This window comes from Callithrix jacchus, chromosome 15 (genome assembly GCF_049354715.1).
Source record: "Callithrix jacchus isolate 240 chromosome 15, calJac240_pri, whole genome shotgun sequence".
Classification (NCBI taxonomy): Eukaryota; Metazoa; Chordata; class Mammalia; order Primates; family Cebidae; genus Callithrix; species Callithrix jacchus.
This window is the reverse complement of record NC_133516.1, coordinates 66,074,604-66,096,484: the sequence shown is the minus strand read 5'-3', so window position 1 is coordinate 66,096,484 and position 21,881 is coordinate 66,074,604. Positions and strand designations below refer to the sequence as shown.

General features: G+C 38.2%; 1 protein-coding gene across 3 annotated transcripts in view; it reads left to right on the top strand.

Moving 5' to 3' along the window:
* Positions 1-21,881, top strand: part of RAD18 (RAD18 E3 ubiquitin protein ligase) — a 99,228-nt gene that overhangs the window by 74,207 nt on the left and 3,140 nt on the right. For all 3 annotated transcript variants that reach the window (XM_002758601.7, XM_017965050.4, XM_008982083.5), the window contains one exon: positions 11,121-11,183. In XM_002758601.7, coding sequence (XP_002758647.2) covers positions 11,121-11,183 — 63 coding nt within the window. The remainder of the gene's footprint in view (positions 1-11,120; positions 11,184-21,881) is intronic.

Here is a 21,881-nt window from a genome sequence, read left to right as displayed (position 1 = left end):
AGTTAACTATTTAAGAGTACAATTGGCTGGGCGCGGTGGCTCAAGCCTGTAATCCCAGCACTTCGGGAGGCTGAGGCGGGTGGATCACGAGGGCAAGGGATCGAGACCATCCTGGTCAACATGGTGAAACTCCGTCTCTACTAAAAATACAAAAAATTAGTTGGGCATGGTGGCGCGTGCCTGTAATCCCAGCTACTCAGGAGGCTGAGGCAGGAGAATTGCCTGAACCCAGAAGGCAGAGGTTGCGGTGAGCCAAGATCGCGCCATTGCACTCCAGCCTGGGTAACAAGAGCAAAACTCCGTCTCAAAAAAAAAAAAGTATAATTGAGTGGTATCTAGTATATTCACAAATTTGTACAACCATCACCACAATTTTAGAACATTTTTATCACCCCAAAAAGAAACCCTGCACCCATTAGCAGTTATTCTCCATTTCTTCCCAGATCTCCTCCTCCAAGCCCTAGACAACCACTGATCTACTTTATGTATCTATAGGTTTGACTGTTGTGGACATTTTGTATAAATGGAATCATACAATATGTGGTCTTTTGATACTGCCTTCTTTCACTTAGTTTGCTCTCAAAGTTCATCTGTGTTGTACATGTTTCAGTACTGTATTACTTTTTATTGTCAAATAATATTTCATTGTATGGATATACATTTTATTTACTCATTTGTTGATGGACATTTGAGTTGTTTCCAATTGCAGTTTTAACAAGGAAAAAAATTACCAAGTTTGCTTGCACACAGTAGAAGCTTAGCTTTAGTGATGGTGTATAAAGATTTAACAGGCTTACTTTGAGAAAGTGGGCAGTGTCTCCTCTAGTAGTCTTGTCTTAAATATGAACAGGAAGTATTATACTCATTGTAAATATTAAGTATGGTAATCTTTTTATTTTATTTGGGTTCTTCTTTATATTCCTTTCTGAATTGTTCTGCTGTTTTATCAATCCTAAGATCTTTAAGCTTAAAAGGTAGAGTCTATTTTTTATATAAGACCTAGAAACTAAGGCTAAAGGGAAAGTGGGAAAGAAGTGGACCTTTAATAGTGGTATTAGTTTAGTACCAAGACAGACCACTTGGCAGCTTATTCAAGAGTAGATTGTCAAGGAGCGAGCATGCAGCAGGAAGCAGCCATGGGGTAGCAGGAAAAGTAGTTGACTTTGAATTGATGGTTTATAGGTCAAGTTCTGCTGGGTAATTTTGGGTTCAGTTTTTTGAAGTCCATTTCTATATATCTTTAAGAAGCACATTAAAATATGTCTCAGATCTATTGGGAGGAGGAAATGAGATAATATGAGAGTCATTGATAAATATATGATTATGGGTATACTTTCATAAAACAACTACATTTTCTTCCTAATTCAGGAAATTAGGACTTATGACTGGACATATTTTATGAAAATATTTTTTTTTCTCTACAGAAATAAGTTAAATGTTTGGACATTTAGAAGTGCTTTCACAGCCCTCATTTTATTGACTTTAAGACATCCACTTTCTGTTTTAAATTTTAATATCCGAAATTGTGATGTGTCTTATAATCAACAATAACTTAAAATTGCTGACAGCCTGGTTGTAGTCATGAAGTATTTGCCAGTGGGTGTACATCACAGCTCTTCATGGTATCATCATTGTGTTAGGTTACATGTATTGTTGGCATTACATTAGTTACTCATGTAATATGTCTTCAACAAAATATGAAACCAAAAAAGTTAATATGTATGAAGAAAAGCACAAAAACAGAGCAGCAAGATTTAAGTTTGATGTTATGGAGATAATGTTCATCATTGGGTGAATGATCTCAGTTCTGTATTTTCTTGACAAACAGTCAAGTGCCTTACAGGACCTAGGAAAGAAAGATACCCACAAGTATATGAAGACATGTTACATTATGTTAATGAACCGTGTGCAAAGAATTGCCTGTTTGTTACGTAACAGAGTGAGGGCAAGAGAAAGGGCCAAATCCCTTGGAAAAAAATGGAAGAAATTTCAAAGCATTACCAGCATGAGTAATTCTGTTCAGCATGACTAGTGCAAAAGAATATTGCTAAGGTATAGCACGTGTCAATTTGTCAGACACTTCTTACTCTCTTTTAACAAAAACTGCCTATCTTCCAACACATGCGGTGTGATTGAGGAAAGAAAGAAAATTATGAGTTCAGTTTGCGGAATGGATGTCAGTGCTTTAGATCAAATTCCTGGAAACAGTAGTCTAGTACATTTGAGAAATGTTGTACCTCCGGTGCTTTTGATGGTGCAGAGGATGAGTTCGTGTGGAAAAACTCAGTTATCAGAGATGCTGGGTCAAAATACGATGAAGTGGAGTTGGGTTCTGAATATGAAGACAATTTAGGAATGGTTTAGCCAATTTAATTCAGTTTTTAAAAATATGTGTACAACAATGACATAAATTAAAAATATGTCTACCTAAGTTTAACTCTCTGGATATGTACAAATTAAAAATTCTAAGTGAAAATGAAGTATTATAGTTAAGTTGACCTCAGTTTTTTCTCTCTTAGTGGCAGATAAAATAATGCTTATCTTGCCATCAATGTTGTCTTCAATTTTATGATTAAGGTCCCTGACTCACTTTAAACATAATTTAAATAATCTAATTGGAAACTCATAAAGTGGCTTATAATACTGGTTGGTGGTAGCCTGAAAGAAGGCTGTCACAGAGTATTGTGAATCATTGGTTAGTGCCAGTGCTATTTAATGACTCTGAAACTTAGTCAAGCGAGATGCCCAGTTGATTAGGGTAAGTAATACCATAGAAATCAAGAAAAGATTCAGAGTTAGAAGGGACCACCAGTCAAGACCAAATTCCTTCAGGAGATCATAGCATACTAGAGATATGTGGTCTTTATTTATCCAGTCCAACTGGGCATTCTCAGGGTAGATTAATGAGTATATTACATAGAGTTGGCCTTGCAGTGCTGAGGACATACCAGTCTCAACACCAGCTTCATACTCAACCCCTCAGTTTCTGTTATCGAGCAAGCTTTTCATCAAATTAAAACTTATGTGATAGAGGAAATTTTCATTTTGGGAATGTTGCTTGTCTTTTGCTTCATTTTTCCTTGTGGGATTCAGTGTTGTAACTTATTTCTGTGATTCCCCCTATATTTTATTATTTGATTTTTATTTGTATCAGTCATTTATACTTCTGACAATTGAAAGAATAAAAACAGAATGAAGCATCATTATTTTGTTTCCCTGCCCATTTAACTTCAGAGTTTGATTCAGTATCTAGTTGTAGCAGTGGATATTTTGCTAATTAAAAAAATTTTCCCCAGCATTACAGTTGCAGTTTTTCTCAGAGCTGATAATCTTTTGTTAAGTTTGTAAGTTAAATGCAAGTACAATTGTTTAATTCTCTTTTGAACTTGAATTTTTCCAGAGATCCAAGAGAACTCTAATATTTGGAATTAACCTAATGTTCTTACATTTTTTTTCCTTGACAAAATACAGCACTTTACTTTTTATAAGAATGTAAAGTGATTGACTTAAAAGGAATGCATTATCTTTCTCTCTTCTATCTTTAATATGGTGTTTGCTAACCCTTTTCTTCAGCACACGTAGCAAATGATAGTATTTTGTGGCACGCCAGGATAAAGAGATGATGCTGCCAGGGTTTTCAGCCACCCTAGGTCTCGCTGTGGGCTAGAGATTGATGCCTAGTATACAACTGCCCTGTGGAGGAGGGGGAGAACACACCAGTTAGGAAGCTTTGCTTTTATGTACTATATGAATATACCGTTGAACAGTTGAATAGGTGGGACATACGTAGACAAATAGACTCATAGTGCTACTGTAGTAGAAAGGACAGCAAGAGCACTTGAAACACCCCTGTTTCTAGGCAGGTAAGGCAATGATTGAGTCCATTGAAAAAGAAATTGACTTAATCTCATGATCCTAATGAATGGTAAAGCCAGTTTTCTGAATTCAGATATAATACTTTTCTCCTGCTTGGTTTTGCTGTTCTCCAAATCCTCAGAAGGCACTGAGGCCAGATTAGAAGTTAAATGAACAGGTGACGTATTAAAGTGACTGGTTTATGAGTTTCCCCACTCCACTGTTTTCATGTAACTGGAGAACCTTAGAGGATAATAGAAGAAAAATTCGGTGCAATGTTAGTGGATAACAGAAGAAAAATTCAGTCCATTGCTATTTTTCATTTACTCATTTACATGAGTAAAATGTATCATGTTTTTAAAGTAAAAGATTATCAGTGTACATATTAAATATAAGTTTTTCAGATTTAGAATTTGTTCATCTGAAAATAAGAGTGTTAACTGTCTCCTAGATAGAAAACCAGATCTGGTTCTGGGGTTTTTAGGATCCAGAAAGCACCATGCCCAAATGGACTTGGATTAGTTTACTTGATTTGTGTGTGAAAAAGGTGAGGGTATGGGAACTGTCTGGGTTGGGGTGGTCTGAAAAGGGAACAGATTTGACTATAGCAGGAGATAATTTTTGCAAATTATTTCTTAGGACTAGATCTATTTTGAAATCAGTATTTCAAATAAGATTCCTGGATCTATGAGATTAAATAGAATATTTTAAACATTTGAGAATTTTTTGAGCATCTGGAGACTGAGAAGGAAAATAGAAAAATGGGTAGAAGTCATGAACAGACAGTTCACTTAAGGAGCAATGCAAATGTAAGCCATTTCTTAGCTGTTAGGTTGGCAAATCTCTTTTTTTATTGTCGTTGTTAAAGTAGAGTCTCACTTTGTCACCCAGGCTGGAGTGCAGTGGCATGATGTCAGGTCACTGCAACCTCTGCCTCCTGGGTTCAAGCGATTCTCCTGCCTCAGCCTCCCAAGTAGCTGGGCTTACAGGTGTGGATTCATACCTAGCTAATTTTTTCTTTTTGTAGAGACAGGGTTTCCCTGTATTGGCCAGGCTGGTCTCGAAATCCTGACCTCAGGTGTTTCACCCACCTCAGCCTCCCAAAGTGCTGGGATTGCAGGCTTTAGCCACTGCACCTGGCCTGGTTGGTAAATCTCTTAAGGTTTGATAATATACTCTGCGTTAAGCCTGTGGGGAAACAGGCACTCTCATGTATTACTGGTTGGAGTATTATGTATTACAATCCCTAAGGAGGGAAATCTGGTGAGATCAACTAAAGGTACTATTGTTTTTCCTTTTACTCAGTATTTGGATGAATTTGTCCCACTGATGTACCTGCACACATGCAAAATAACCTATACACAGGGTTATTCATTGCATCATCGTTTATAATAACAAAAGCCTGGAAACTCGAGTATTCATTAGTGGGGATTGGTTGATTAATAAATACATCCATATACTGAAATACTGTGTGATTTAAAAGTAAGATCTTTCAGTGCTCATATAGAGAGTTCAGGATATGTTTATAATGGAAAAGTCCAATGTTCAGAACAGCATCTATAGCATGTGACCTCTTTTCTAAAAGGGAGAAGAATACGTATATTTATTTGGTTTTGCATAAAGTAACACTAGAAGAATACACAACAAACTAATGAAAGTGATTACATGTTGGAAATAAGAGAAAACAGATTGGATGGGAACAAAGGAGGAAGTGGGCCAGTTCAGTGTACATCTTTTATGTCATTTGATTTTGAACCATGTAAATATATTAAACTTTAATATATAAATACTTTAAACAAAACAATATATAAATACTTTATATATATATGTATATATAAATACTTTAAACAAAAAAGAAGAGAGCACGTACTATTTAAATCTTACTGTTTACAGTTTTGGAAATCATCTCATCAGTGTTAATTGTCATTGTAAATCAGTTAGTGAAGTTTGGGGGTATAGGCAGTAAGGAAGACATATCAATGAGATTTTGTAATTTAGAGGGTATTGGAATATTAGAAAAAAGTATGTTTCTGTCAAATTGAGAGAAAACAGTATCTAAAGAAAACATCAAACAGTGGAACAATATTCTAAGTTGGAAGTAAGTCAATGATGGCTTTATATGTTTTTAAATCTTCATAATTGCTATTGGAAGGTTGACATTACATTTCATTTTATTACTGTTAAATGTGACATTCAGTGTATTTAATGTTACCACAAAATCTTTTTCTACTAATACTTATTACTATGTGTATTTTGTTATATCCTTTTTTGTGAGACTCTGAACTTTAGAATACCCTGAAAGGTTTATTCTGTTTCTGGTGGTTTTTTTGTTTTAAATGGTTTATTCTGTTTCAGGCGGTTTTCTGTTGTTATTGTTGGAAGTTTCTAGAGAAAACGTGAGTCTATAAAAAGGTTCTTCAGTATCTTTTGCATTTTTGAAAGTGCTTAGGCCAGACACAGTTTATCCCAGCGCTTTGGAAGGCTGAGGCAGGCAGATCACCTGAAGTCAGGAAGACCAGCCTGGCCAACATAGCAAAATCTCACCTTTACTAAAAATACAAAAAGTAACCAGGTGAAGTGGCACAAACCTGTAATGCCAGCTACTTGGGAGGCTGAGGCAGCAGATTTGCTTGAACCCGGGAGGTCAAGGTTGCCACCAGCCGACATCGTGCCACTGCGCTCCAGCCTAGACAACATAGTGAGCCTCCATCTCAAAAAAAAAAAGTGGGGGAAAGAGCTTAAACTGAGCATGGTGCATGAGATAGACCATCTTTTAGATGATTGGAACATTTGTTTTTTGGGAATGTATCTTTGTACAAGATACTGTGACTGCAAGTCCTTCAAATGTGCATGAGTCCTTGAGATCCATGTACTTAGCAGTTAGTCTTCTTTGTTTCATTGTGGGAAGTTAGCTCAGCCATTGGCTTTATCACTCTGGAAGGGTGCCTGGCATGTGGGAGATTTTAAATTAATCTTCCAGAGTTTCAGTTTCCCCATTGATAAAATGGAATAATAGTTAGTTTTTAGGTTTGTTTGTCCCTCTAACTTCCCTGGATGATTCTGCAAAGCAAATGAGATGACTATATATTGTGGATGGTTTGTAAATAGAACATAAACTTATTGTTGCTTGGTTTAATCTCTTACTAAGGATTTTGCATATATTGTTATTTTTATTATTTTCTCTTATCTAAAGCTTTCTTCATTTTATCTTTTTTTTAGTTCAAGTGGAGAGTAGTGAAACTCTTAGCCTTGTTTTTTCCAGAACTTTGTTGATGGTTGTCTGACAAAAACCTTATTGATAAATAGGCAGGAGAGGGTGTTTTTAACTCTGGTAAAATCAATAGCATTTGATTTTTCTGCTATTGCTATTGAAGCAGCATGGTGTGGCAAAAGGAGATGAGTTTTGCATTGCCATTCCTGTTTTTCTACTTACTTTAATTTCTCTCAGCCTTTGTCAAATGGGGAGAAAACTTACGGTGCTTCTACGAATTAAAGCTAATGTGAAGGCTGGGCGTTGTGGCTCACACCTGTAATCCCAGCGCTTTGAGAGGACAAGCAAGGCGGGAGGATCACTTGAGCCCAGGAGTTTGAAACCAACCTGGGCAACACAGGGAGACCCCATCTCTACAAAATATGTAAAAATTAGCCAGACATGGTGGTATGCACCGTAGCTACTCAGAAGGCTGCAGTGGGAGGATTGCTTGAGCCCAGGAAGTTGAGGTTGCAGTGAGCTGTGATTGTGCCACTGCACTCCAGCCTGAGTGACAGAGCAACATTCTGTCTCTAAAAAATAAAAAATAAATAAATAAAGCTAATGTGTAGAAAGTATTTATCACTGTGGCTTGTGGAGGTAGTTGCTCAGAAAATAATTGTTGTCATTGTCATAATTGAATGATTTTTTTTTGAAAACTGGAACTTTACTATTCTAATATGTTGTCAGCCAACTGCTAAACTATTTGGCATATAAGCTATTGTTCATCTTACAGAACAGATTACTGAAAATAAGAGTTTGAGGAAAGATTCCTGGTAGCTGACAGAGTTTATTTAAGTACCATTGCCTGGTAGGCATGTCAGCCTGCATTGATCCTCCAGTGATGTACCCTGGAAGAGCTATTGTTTTCAATTGGATATACTCAATCACATTCAAATTAATGCCACAATTAAGGGAAGAAATTGGGGGGCTAACAACTAGATAATAGAAAAATTCCACTTGTAAGTAGTCCTTAATTCACAGGATTTTAATAGCAGATGTTTGCTTTTTTCCTACCCCACAGTACCCTTTGTATCTGCCATGCTGATTCTGATGAATTTGCACCCTGGTGTCATAGAAGCTGTGGAAATCAAAGATTAAAGTAGAGCACATAGTAATCAGGTTTCCTTGGGTAAATTGAAGCATGGCGCTGAAGCAGTTATTCAGATAATTCAGACCCAAATCTGTTTTATGAAAATGGAACTGACATTTGTCGAACATTTACTATGTACCAAGCTCTATGCTAAACATTGAATGTGTTATATTGAATAAGCTTTCAAAAAAATCCTAAGAAATACACATATTATTTTCCTGATTTTATATGTGAGGATATTGACACAGAGGAAAGTTAAGTAACTTGCCCAAAACTACACAGTAAGTGAAAGAAATGGGACCGCACCTTAACTTTGTCTGACACTGAAATCTGTGGGTTTTTTCTCTAAATAACATTACCAGTCATACATTTGCCAGAGTTATTTGACATCTTACTTTTCAGTTTCAGTGGTAAATTCTTTACTAATACAATGAAATAAGGTGCTACAAAAGGAATACACAAAGATAGTGTTTTTCTTTGCTGCAGAAGTTATGCTACTTTCGGTAGGCATGTCAGCCTGCATTGATCCTCCAGTGATGTACCCTGGAAGAGTTATTGTTTTCAATTGGATATACTCAATCACATTCAAATTAATGCCACAATTAAGGGAAGAAATTGGGGGGCTAACTACTAGATAATAGAAAAATTCCACTTGTAAGTAGTTCTTAATTCACAGGATTTTTGAATTAGAGAATGACAAAAGTGAGATATTATAGGAAAACCAGCTTGGCCAAGGTGGGCATGTATGTGTGCATGCACACACACAGAGTTAGCTTACACTTCTGAAACTTTGACCTGAAAATAAGGCCTAAAAGGTGTGAAAAATTAATTGCGGGTGTTCTAAATAAGCCTATTAACATCTTCCTGTACCAAGGTTGGGAATTCCATCAAATTCAAGATTCAATTTTGAATCTTTGCCAGTGAGTCTTTCTCACATGTAATCTATATGATGATATCCACTGTAGCCTGGACCAGTAGGGACATCAGAGTGCGCTATTTGAATGTCCTTCCATAGGTGACCTTACATTCGTCCAGCTTCTTGAAGTGTGGTCTACCAGAATGTTTAAAGACCAAATAGTAGACAAGCTGAAGTCTACTCTGAAAAAGTTCCTTGTTCTGGACTTTAAAGCTGTAGTTAAATAGGCTTGTATATGCTCTGACCTCAGAAATATCAAAATGAATAATTAGTTTTCTCCTTTGGAGGATTGAATATTAAAGAAATTTTTGATCTTCAAGGCATATTAAAATGACTAAGACTTCAAAAATATTAATTGCTTCTATCCACAGGGTAGCGATCTGAGAGTTATAATTTTGGTAACACTGACACTGGATCTAAGTGTCTTTTTGTAAAATCCTATTTGTGAAACTGTTTAATTTTAGGAATGTGGTTTTAGAGCAGATATAGTAATAAGTACATTACTTTAAAAAAGGAATGAACAGTTCTTTCTGGTATTTTAATTGTATTAGTATCACTCTGTTTTTCAGTGGTGACTAGAATTGGAGCAGCAGATATAGCAGATAATCCTGAAACTTCATTTTAGATAAAATTCTGAACTTCCCAAACTTTGTATCAGTCCATTTAGTGGTTTGATTATCATTCAGGTGATTGCCTGAGGTGGGGTACAAGGAAAGGTAATGAGAATTGAAGACACCAGGGAGCTGTGCAGCCTGGCTGGGCAGTGGCATTGAAGTCACAGGGGAAGAGGAGATTGCAGGGAACTTCTGAGATGTGTCTTTTGTAAACCATCTCTACCATCTGTTTTCACTGAGGTAGCATAGCAAAAACCTCTTAGGTTTCTGTCATTAGTGTACTACAAATATTTTCCTTTAACAAATCAGTGATTTGTGCTGGTGATTTGAGAACCCCTAGGTAAATTGATCACAGGCTCTATTAGGTTACTTGAAAGGCTTGTCCCTCCTGTTTGCTTAGCTGGAATAGCAGAGATGCTTTGTAACCTTCCTGTTTTAAAAAAAATTGTGTGTATTGAGGGGGATGGGCGGTTGTTGGCAAGAAGCTGACTGCTCTTTCTCCAACTCTATGACTCTACCAGGCCCCAGAACTAAATGATCCCCCCCAGTTCCCATTTCCCTAGCTCATGGGTTCTCAGTAGGAGCAGTATCACCCCCAGAGGGCGGAATTTTCTTTTTTGTGGGGGTGGGAAGTGGGTAAAAAGTTTACTCTGTATATGCATAAAGCACACACACACACGTATATATATCTGTGCTTTATACATATACATGTGTGTGTATACATATACATATATATGTATCTGTGCTTTATACATATATATGTGTGTGTATATCTGTGTCTGTGTGTATACACATGTACAAATACAACACCTGAACAAATAGACATCATTTGTGGTATTAAAATTTCATAGAGTTGGGGGAAAAGTGTAAAAAGGCTCCTTAGAAAGATGGTAATTTTAAAAGCTTGAGAAACAGGACCGGAAGCACTTCAGGTAAAGAAGAATGAATGACACTGGAGGAGAGAAGGGAATGAGAAGGTTGGATTAAGACAGCTTCAGTTTTGTTTAAAATTGGAGTAGTTATCTCCAAGGTAAGGAGTAGCAAGAGCTGGGGTCTTGTGAATACAAAGGTTTAGAACAACTTCTCTTGAAGTAGGCCTGGCAGTGAATATTAGCCTCCCTGGCTAGTGGAAAATGCTAAAGTTGGTAAAATCTGCCTCAGTCTTCTTCAGCACCTTTGACCTGTGCTCCTCCTCTCCTAATGGAAACTACATTTGGCTGTCTCCTTCCTTGCCCACCCCTACTCCCTCATTTCTCTCACTGGTAACCACTGGTTTGCTGGTTTGCTTTTTATCACTATACATTTGTTTGTTTTTTCTAGAATTTTATATAAATGGGATGATACTTCTTACTGTCTGGCAATGCTGATGTATATATGTATATATCCTTTTAGTTCCAGTTCAGACATCATAAGAGATCTTCTAGAAGAAGAGGAAGCCTGGGAAGCGTCACATAAGTGAGTTCTCATAATCATGAAATAAGCATGCACTTTGACCTGAGAAATTATACTTATGCAGCTTATTTTCAAACAAAATGATATCTGTGCTATCTGGTTTCAGAAAGTAGTAATCCACACGCAACATAAAGATTTTCAGTTTACTACTTGTTTCTATATATTTCTGTTAAGGAATGGAATCCTATAACTGTAGCTATGTATCAGATGTTCCTTCTGTATGGATAAATTGTTCCTGTGGGTTATTAATATGGTCATGCATCACTTAACAGTGGGAATATTTTCTGAGAAATGTGAATTCATTGTTGTGGGAGCATCAGAGTAAGCTTACCTAGATGGTATAGCCCACCACACAGCTGGGCTCTAGTGTATAGCATATTGCTCCTAGGCTACAAACCTGTACAGCATGTTGCAGTTAGGTATTTGTAACACAATGGTACCTGTTAGTATCTAAACCTAGAAAAGTTACAGTAAAAACATGGGATTATAATCTTATGTAATTGCCACAATGTACCTAGAACGATCTTTTCAAAATGCAAATGTGATCACTATTACTCATCCCTCTGCTCTAAAAAATCCTGAATGGCTTCTTGTTCCTTTTAGGTTCAAGGACACATGGACCTCTTTAATCTGCCTAAAAGGTCCCAAATGGTTAGATCTCTTTCTCCAGACACATCTCTTATTATATACTTATAAATTCTCTCTGCTTCATTGTATAGCTTCTTAAGTCATCCTGCATGAAAAGCTCCCTCCCAACACAGGGCCTTTGAACTTGGCCCTCTACCAAGAATGTTCTTTATTTTTTCACCTAGTTTACACCACTACTCACCAGCTCAAGTTTTTCCTGGATCCAGCCCTCCTACTATAGGTGCTTAGAGCACTGTGCCCATCACTTTCCAGCACATTTGTATGATTATTTGTTTGCCCATAACTCCTACTGGTCTATTAAGTTCAGCATTTTAACTCCACTGCCAACATGAGTCTAACTCATAGGAAATACATGTGTGATCTCATTAAAATATAACACTGTGATGTGCTATTATTATCCCTATTTACAGTGTGGAAACTGAGGCTAAAAGGGGTAAGTCTCCAGATCAAGGTCATATAGCAATAAGTAATAAGTGATGAAAATGAGATTCTAACCTACTTGTCAAAAGTCGGTGTGCTCAACCATTAAACGCTACTATCTTTCCAAAAGAGGAGAGGTTTGCTGTGCTGTTGACATTTTGTAGTTTCTCAGCTGAATCACTGGGATAGTGGAAAAGTGTGCTGTATCCAGGGGCTACATAGTTTTATTATGAGATATTTGGTGGTTCAAGGAGTAGCATTTTATGTAAGTTTGAATTTTGGGCTGCATTACTGTCTCTTACCTAAGCATTATTTAACTTTGAGTCCTGGAAGAGGAGGCAACTCCTTAGCTATTTTCTCTTGTACCTCTTCATGCTGCACTAACCCTGACACCAGTGACTGTAATGAGCCCAGAGTTCCTGAGCCCAAACCTATTCTTGTTAATGATGACTTCCTTTTTTTTTTTCAAATATGTATTTTATTGCACTTTAGGTTCTAGGTTACATAGACAAATCATGTAGGATTGTTGCATAGGTACATACATGGAAATGTGGTTTGCTGCCTCCATCCCCCTAGCACCAATATCTGGCATTTCTTTCCCTGTTATCCCTCCCCAACTCCCTAACCCCCGCTGTCCCTCCCCTGGTACCCCCAACAGACCCCAGTGTTTGATGCTCCCCTCCCTTTGTCCATGTGTTCTCATTGTTCAACACCCGCCTATCAGTGAGAACATGTGGTGTTTGTGTTTCTGTTCTTGTGTCAGTTTGCTGAGAATGATGGTTGCCAGGTTCATCCATGTCCCTTCAAAGGACACAAACTCATAGTTTTTTATGGCTGCATAATATTCCATGGTGTATATGAGCCACATTTTCCCTGTCCAGTCTATCATCAATGGGCATTTGGGTTGGTTCCAGGTCTTTGCTATTGTAAACAGTGCCACAGTGAACATAAGTGTGCATGTGTCTTTATAACAGAATGATTTATAATCCTTTGGATATATACCCAGTAATGGGATTGCTGGGTCAAATGGAATTTCTATTTCTAGTTTCTTGAGGAATCGCCACACTGTCTTCCACAATGGTTGAACTAATTTACACTCCCACCAACAATGTAAAAGTGTTCCTATTTCTCCGCATCCTCTCCAGCATCTGTTGTCTCCGGATTTTTTAATGATCACCATTCTAACTGGCATGAGATGGTATCTCAATGTGGTTTTGATTTGCATTTCTCTAATGACCAGTGATGATGAGCATTTTTTCATATGTTTTTTGGCCTCATACATGTCTTTTTTGAAAAGTGTTTGTTCATATCCTTTGCCCACTTTTGAATGGGTTTATTTTTTTCTTGTAAATCTGTTTTACTTTATTTTTAGATTCTGGATATTAGTCCTTTGTCAGATGGGTAGAGTGCAAAATTTTTTTCCTATTCTATTGGTTGCTGGTTTGCTCTAATGATTGTTTCCTTTGCTATACAGAAGCTCTGGAGTTTAATTAGATCCCATTTGTCTCTTTTGGCTTTTTGTTGCCAGTGCTTTTGGTGTTTTAGTCATGAAGTCCTTGCCTATGCCTGTGTCCTGAATGGTTTTGCCTAGGTTTTCTTCTAGGGTGTTTATGGTGTTAGGTCTTATGTTTAGGACTTTATCCATCTGGAGTTAATTTTAGTGTAAGGTGTAAGGAAGGGGTCCAGTTTTAGCTTTTTGCATATGGCTAGCCAGTTTTCCCAACATCATTTATTAAACAGGGAATCCTTTTCCCGTTGCTTGTTTTTGTCAGCTTTGTCAAAGATCAAATGGTTGTAGATGCGTGGCGTTGCCTCCAAGGCCTCTGTTATATTCCATTTGTCTATATCTCTGTTTTCGTACCAGTACCATGCTGTTTTGATTAGCCTTATAGTATAGTTTGAAGTCAAGTAGCGTGATGCCTCCAGCTTTGTTCTTTTTGCTTAGAATTGACTTGGCTATGCGGCCTCTCTTTTGGCTCCATATGAAGTTTAAGGTGTTTTTTTCCAGTTCTGTGAAGAGGGTCATAGGTAAGTTGATGGGGATAGCATTGAATCTATAAATTACTTTGGGCAGTATGGCCATTTTCACAATATTGATTCTTCCTAACCATGAGCATGGAATGTTTCTCCATCTGTTTGTGTCCTCTCTTATTTCCTTAAGCAGTGGTTTGTAGTTCTCCTTGAAGAGTTCCTTTCTATCCTTTGTTAGTTGTATTCCTAGGTATTTTATTTTCTTTGTAGCAATTGTGAATGGCAGTTCATTTTTGATTTGTCTCTCTTTAAGTCTGTTATTGGTGTATAGGCATGCTTGTGATTTCTGCACATTGATTTTGTATCCTGAGACTTTGCTGAAGTTGCTTATCAATTTCAGGAGATTTTGGGCTGAGACGATGTTCTAAATGTACAGTCTTGTCATCTGCAAATAGAGACAATTTGACTTCCTCCTTTCCTAATCGAATACCCTTTATTTGTTTTTCCTGCCTGATTGCTCTGGCTAAAGGTCCAATACTATATTGAATAGGAGTGGTGAGAGAGGGCATCCTTGTCTAGTGCCAGATTTCAAAGGGAATGCTTCCAGTTTTTGCTCATTCCATATGATATTGACTGTGGGTTTGTCATCAATAGCTTTTATTATTTTGAGATACGTACCATCAATACCTAGTTTATTGAGAATTTTTTGCATAAAGGGCTGTTGAATTTTTTTTGAAGGCCTTCTCTGCATCTATTGAGATAACCATGTGGTTTTTGTCTTTGGTTCTGTTTATGTGGTGAATTACATTTATAGACTTGCATATGTTGATCCAGCATTGCATCCCCGGGATGAAGCCTACTTGATCGTGATGGATAAGCTTTTGGATGTGCTGTTGCAATTGGTATGCCAGTATTTTATTGAAGATTTTTGCATCTATGTTCATCATGGATATTGGCCTGAAGTTTTCTTTTCGTGTTGAGTCTCTGCCGGTTTTGGTATCAGGATGATGTTGGTCTCATAAAATGGTTTGGGATGGATTCCCTCTTTTTGGATTATTTGGAATAGTTTCAGAAGGAGTGGTACCAGCTCCTCTTTGTATGTGTGGTAGAATTTGACTGTGAACCCATCTGGACCTGGACTTTTTTTAATTGGTAGGCTATTAATTGCTGCCTCAACTTCAACCATTGTTATTGGTCTATTCAGGCTTTTGACTTCTTCCTGGTTTAGGCTTGGGAGGGTACAAGTATCCAGGAATTTATCCATTTCTTCCAGGTTTACTGGTTTATGTGCATAGAGTTGTTTGTAGTAATCTCTGATGGTAGTTTGTATTTCTGTGGAATTGGTGGTGATATCCTCTTTATTGTTTTTTATTGCATCTATTTGATTCTTCTCTCTTTTCTTTTTATTAATCTGGCTAGTGGTCTGTCTATTTTGTTGATCTTTTCAAAAAGCCAGCTCCTGGATTTTTTGATTTTTTGAAGGTTTTTTTGTGTCCCTATCTCCTTCAGTTCTACTTTGATCTTAGTTATTTATTGTCTTCTGCTAGCTTTTGAGTTTTTTTTTATCTTGGTCCTCTAGCTCTTTCAATTTTGATGATAGGGTGTTGATTTTAGATCTTTTCTTCTCATGTGGACATTTATTGCTACAAATTTTCCTGTAGACACTGCTTTAAATGTGTCCAAGAGATTCTGGTACGTTGTGTCTTCATTATCATTGGTTTTGAAGAACATCTTTAGTTCTGCCCTCATTTCATTGTATATCCAGTCAACATTCAAGAGCCAGTTGTTCAATTTCCATGAAGTTGTGCGGTTCTGAGTTTCTTAATCCTGAGTTCCAAATTGATTGCACTGTGGTCTGAGAGACTGTTAGTTATAATTTCTGTTCTTTTACATTTGCTGAGGAGTGATTTACTTCCAATTATGTGGTCAAATTTAGAGTGCGTGTGATGTGGTGCTGAGAAGAATGTATATTCTGTGGATTTGGGGTGGAGAGTTCTGTAGATGTCCATTAGGTTTGCTTGGTCCAGGTCTGAGTTCAAGTCTTGGATATCCTTGTTAATTTTCTGTCTCGTTGATCTGTCTAATATTGACAATGGGGTGTTAAAGTCTCCCACTATTATTGTGTCTTTGAAAGTCATTAAGAACTTGCTTTATGTATCTGGGTGCTTCTGTATTGGGTGTGTGTATATTTAGGATTGTTAACTTTTCTTGTTGCATTGATCCTTTTACCATCATGTAACGCCCTTCTTTGTCTCATTTGATCTTTGTTGGTTTAAAATCTGTTTTATCAGAGACTAGGATTGCAACTCCTGCTTTTTTTTTTGCTCTCCATTTGCTTGGTAAATCTTCCTCCATTCCTTTATTTTGAGGCTATATGTGTCCTGGCATGTGAGATGGGTTTCCTGGGTACAGCACACTGATGGTTTTTGACTTTTTATCCAATTTGCCAGTCTGTATCTTTTGATTGGGACATTTAGTCCGTATACATAGTATACATATAAGGTTAATACTGTTTTGTGTAGCTTTGATCCTTCCATTTTGATGCTAGCTTGTTGTTTTGCTCATTAGTTGACGCAGTTTGTTCATTGTTCCAATGCTCTTTACCAGTTGGTACATGTTTGGAGTGTCTGGTACTTGTTGTACCTTTCTCTGTTTAGTGCTTCTTTCAGGAGCTCTTGTAAGGCAGGCCTGGTGTTGACGAAATCTCTCAGCAGTTGCTTGATTGTAAAGGATTTTATTTGTCCTTCGCTTATGAAGCTTAGTTTGTCTCGATATGAAATTTTAGTTTGAAAGTTCTTTAAGGATGTTGAATATTGGCCCCCACTCTCTTCTGGCTTTTAGGGTTTCTGCTGAGAGATCTGCTGAGAGTCTGATGGGCTTCCCTTTGTGGGTAACCTGACCTTTCTCTCTGGCTGCCCTTAGCATTTTCTCCTTCATTTCAACCCTGGCGAATCTGACGATTATGTGCCTTGGGGTTCCTCTTCTTGAGGAATATGTTTGTGGTGTTCTCTGTATTTCCCAGACTTGAATATTGCTAGGCTGGGGAAGTTTTCCTGTATAATATGCTGAAGAGTGTTTCCCAGCTTGGATTCATTCTCTCCGTCACATTCAGGTACACCTATCAAACGTAGATTAGGTCTTTTCACATTATCCCATATTTCTTGGAGGCAGTGTTCATTTCTTTTCATTCTTTTTTTCTCTAATCTTGACTTCTCATTTTATTTCATTGAGTTGATCTTCAGTTTCTGATATCCTTTCTTCTGCTTGGTCGATTTCAGCTACTGAAACTCGTGTATGCTTCTTGAAGTTCTCGTGTTGTGTTTTTCAGCTCCTTTAAGTCATTTATATTCTTCTCTAAGCTGTTTATTCTCGTTAGCATTTCGTCAAGCCTTTTTTCATGGTTCTTAGTTTCTTTGCATTGGGTTAGAACATGTTCTTTTAGCTTAGAGAAGTTTGTTATTACCCACCTTCTGAAGCCTATTTCTGTGAATTCATCAGACTCATTCTCCATCCAGCTTTGTTGCTTTGCTGGTGATAAGTAGTGATCCCTTGGAGGAGGAGAGACGTTCTGGTTTGGGGTGTTTTCATTCTTTTTTTGCTGGTTTCTTCCCATCTTTGTGGATTTATCTACTTGTGGTCTTTGTGGTTGGTGACTTTCAGATGGGGTCTCTGAGTGGACGTCTTTTTTGTTGATGATGAAGTTACTTATTTCTGTTTTTTAGTTTTCCTTCAAACAGTCAGGTCCCTCTGCTTTAGGACTGCTGGAGGTCCACTCCAGACCCTGCTTGCCTGGGTATCACCTGCAGCAGTTGCAAGACAGTAAGGGTTGCTGCCAGTTTCTTCTTGTTATCTTCATCCCAGAAGGATACCCGCCAGATGTTAACCTGAGCTCTCCTTTATGAGGTGACTCTTTGGATATATGGGGGTCAGGGAGCTGCTTGAGGAAACAGTCTTTCCCTTATAGGAGCTCTAGTGCTGAGCTGTGAGGTCCGTTGTTCTGTTCAGAGCTGCTGGGCAGGTACATTTAAGTCTGTTGCAGCAGAACTCATAACTGCCTATTTTCCCAGGTGCTCTGTCCTGGGAAGGTGGGGCTTTATTTATAAGTTCCTGACGTGCTGCTGCCTTTTTTCAGAGCTTCCCTGCCCAGCAAGGATGTAGCCTAGTCACAGTCTGCCAGCAGAGGCGTTGCTGACCTGCCATGGGCTCTGCCCAGCTGCTGTGTGAACTTCCTTGCAGTTTTATTTATAGAGGTATAGTTAGAACTGCCTTGGTAATGGTGGTCTGCCTTAGTAATGGCGGACTGACTCTGTAATGACAGACTGCCTTGGTAATTGTGCCGTTAGTGGCGAACGGCCTCGGTAATGGCAGATGCCCTTCCCCCAACAGAGCTGGACCATCCCAGGTCCAACTGCACTTGCTGCGAAAGTCTCAGTCCAGAGTGTTTCAGATTGCTGGTCTTTGTGGGGATTGGACCTGCTAAGCCAGATCACCTAGCTCCTTGTTTCAGCCTCCTTTTTTTCGGTTGAATGAGCACTCTGTCTCCCTGGAGTTCTAGGTGCCAGTTGAAACGGCTGCCCAGAGTTTTTGTGCGGAGACCTGCTGCACCAGCTGAGACAGGTGTGCTGGAAACTCATGGTGCTTTTCAGCTCAGGAATCTCCTTGTCTGTGGGCAGTAATAACTCGTTTGGAAATGCGGTGTTCACTCAGCCTCTGCATTGTTCTCGCTGGGAGCTGCACTCCAGAGCTGTTCCTATTTAGCCATCTTAGCTCTCCTCTCCAAAAGGCATTTTCTTTCGATAATGATGACTTCTTAAAGTCGTTACTACCAGAAAACACTTAGAAAACAAATCCCATCATCTCACTTTTTAAAGCAAGAAAGATACAAGAGCTCATCTAGTCCAATCCATTTGTTTCATAGAAAAGGAAGCTGGGCTCCAGAGAGGTAAACTGACCCTTAGTCAAGGTCAGAGGACTAGTTAGTGATACTGTCAGGATCAGAATCCAGACCTCCTGATTTCAGGCCTCCTGATTTTAGCAGAGTATGGAATAGTTTAAACAGCTGCAGTTCCTTCTAAGGAAGAACTTATGCTGTGATGTAGTTTTAAAAGCAGAATCAGGAAAAGCCTCCAGAGCTTTATTTTTCAACAAAATGATGCCATTCTACAAATTCCTATCTTAAGCTTATAGTTATTTTTTGTGGTACCACAGTGGCATATTTGAGATATTAGTCCTAGAACATGCCATATCAGTTCCAACACATTCTCTTAATTCCATAAATGATTTAGAGGTTTCGTTAGCAACACATGGCTCCATATAAAGCAGTATTTTCATAAGCAGCTGGAAACTTATTTTTTTACAGACTGGTCTTGGGGTCTTATGTCTATAAATATTGGTTCATCTAACTGTTTTGAGCTACATTTTGTATTCTTTTTTGAGATGGTCAGTCAGGTGTGGCCACAAGAGGAGACATTAGGTTTGGGGAAACAAAAGTTTCATTATACTCAAAGGTCTTAGAGACGCCATGGCACACCACACAGGGCCACAAGGGAGAGACACAAGGGTGGTCAGGAGGCAGAAGACAGGAACAAGGAAATGCTTTAGCCCTGCTGGAGCCAGCACTTCTCAGCCTGTCAGAGTGGTCACTTTGCAGGCTGTAATTGTTTAAAAGAAATAAAGGCTCCTTTCCAAATTTGTAAATTTGATTTTTAAGCTAACACCGTTTAAGAATCTTGCTAACTCTTTGTCTCTATCTCAGTGCCTTTGAAAGAAAATTTTAGAAAATAACTTTCTCTAATTTTACAAAATCGGAAAAGGAATAATCATTTTCTCTATTAATAGTCTGCATTTCATTTTAAACCCATGAGAAGTTGTTTGCATGCACCTATGAGCCTGTCATGTTTGTTAAATGATACAGTTACTGTAATTGAATGTACTTGCAGCAGGAAAGCAGTGAATCCCATGTTTAAAAAAATGAATAAAAGGAAACCCAGGCCTGTTTAGAGTGGTCTTTGATCTGACCACTCTCTCTGTAATCAACATGAGGCAAGGAGAGGCACACACCAAGAGATTCTTTCTATGGCCCTACCAAGAAAGAAAGTAGATCATCCTGGAAATAATGTGTATTGGAAGCAGGCTGGTAATGAATGGCCAGATCTCCCAAGGCATGTTTTTGCATTCAGTAGATTCAATACTTTAACAGTAGATAGATTTGATACCTTAACAGTAGATGCCTCACTGTGGACCTCCCCAGTAGGGCACGTAGAACTCCCCATAAACTCCTTATCATCCCATCTGGCTAACATGCTATTGACAAATTTTACTAAAATAAATTCATTGATTATACCTGCTGAAGACCAAGAATTAAAAAACCTGCTGTACCTGTGAGATCTTATTAAGTGTTATTCCAGTAAGTCAATATGTTACATGTATGGGAAAAAAATATGGGTTGGGTTATTCTATTAGGATTCTTGCATCTTAGGGGATAAAGTGTTTTAGAGGATTGTTCTGGGAGAACCACTGAGATCCTTGCCAGGAACTCCCCTCCTAATCCCCCACTTATGGTATAGATGACTTCTTCTGCTACTTCAATAGCCGTGTCTGTTGCCAGCTATCATAAAGGCAAATCATAGAGGGGAAACATGGGAGGAAAATATTACTGAAAATTTTTAAAGGATTCTTGAAAACAAGATCTGAGAGTAAAGAGCAATAAAATAGAAGTTAAAAGTAAGGAAGAACATCCCACTAAAACTTAAGCCTTAAAAAGAGTCAGAAGTCAAATAAGTAAATGATAATAAAACATTGAGATAAAAAATTTGACATGGTGAAAGTTGAGAGATTTTAAGAACATGAACTAAAACATGAAAAACAGTAAAAATGATAAAAATGATGTCAAAACTGGTGGAAATTCTCTGCTTCATAAAAGCAATAACAAAACTGCAAAAATTGTCAGAATCAACTTTTTGGAAAACTCTGAAAATTAACCAAAGGCAGCAGTAATTTAGGGAGCATCTATTCAAGAAAAATGTCTGAATCTCAGAACAGTGAGCCTTGCGGTGATTCGACTGGCTTTGTTCTCATTGTCCTCTCTCCAGTTCCTCTGTGGCCTCGGGAACCAAGAATCTGCAGTCGTGATGAGGACCAGCAGGCTGGCAGCCCCTAGAGAAGGCAGAGTGGGGTTGGAGCTCCTTTAAAGCCGCATTCTCAGAGAATTTTTACTTAGCCTTAGTGTCTAATGGTTCTCCCTGAAAGACTCTACTTGCAAGACTATCATTACTTTACGTGACTTGGAGCTTACTGAATTCAAAAAACCTTTTCTCTAAGGGGGTTTGTTGAAAGCAACTAGAGGCATTTGACTAGCTTTGCAGCTGTCTGAGGTGGTAGATAACAGATGGGGCAAACAATATGCTAGCCAAAAAGCCTAACAGTAAAAGCTGAAGAATAAGATTTCCATCGGGGTTTTGAACAGCTGCGAAATATTCCTGGGAATCTAGAGGGTCACTCTCATTCATAGAGCTCTATGCATGCTTAGGAGAGACCTTTACCTCTGGTTAACCATGAGGCTGTGGGCAAGCAGGAAGTAGAGGCTAAGGCAGAGTTGTCCACCAAGTGTTGAGTGAATGTTGATTGCATGCCCCAGCACATACACACAGCCCCTCAGCAAAG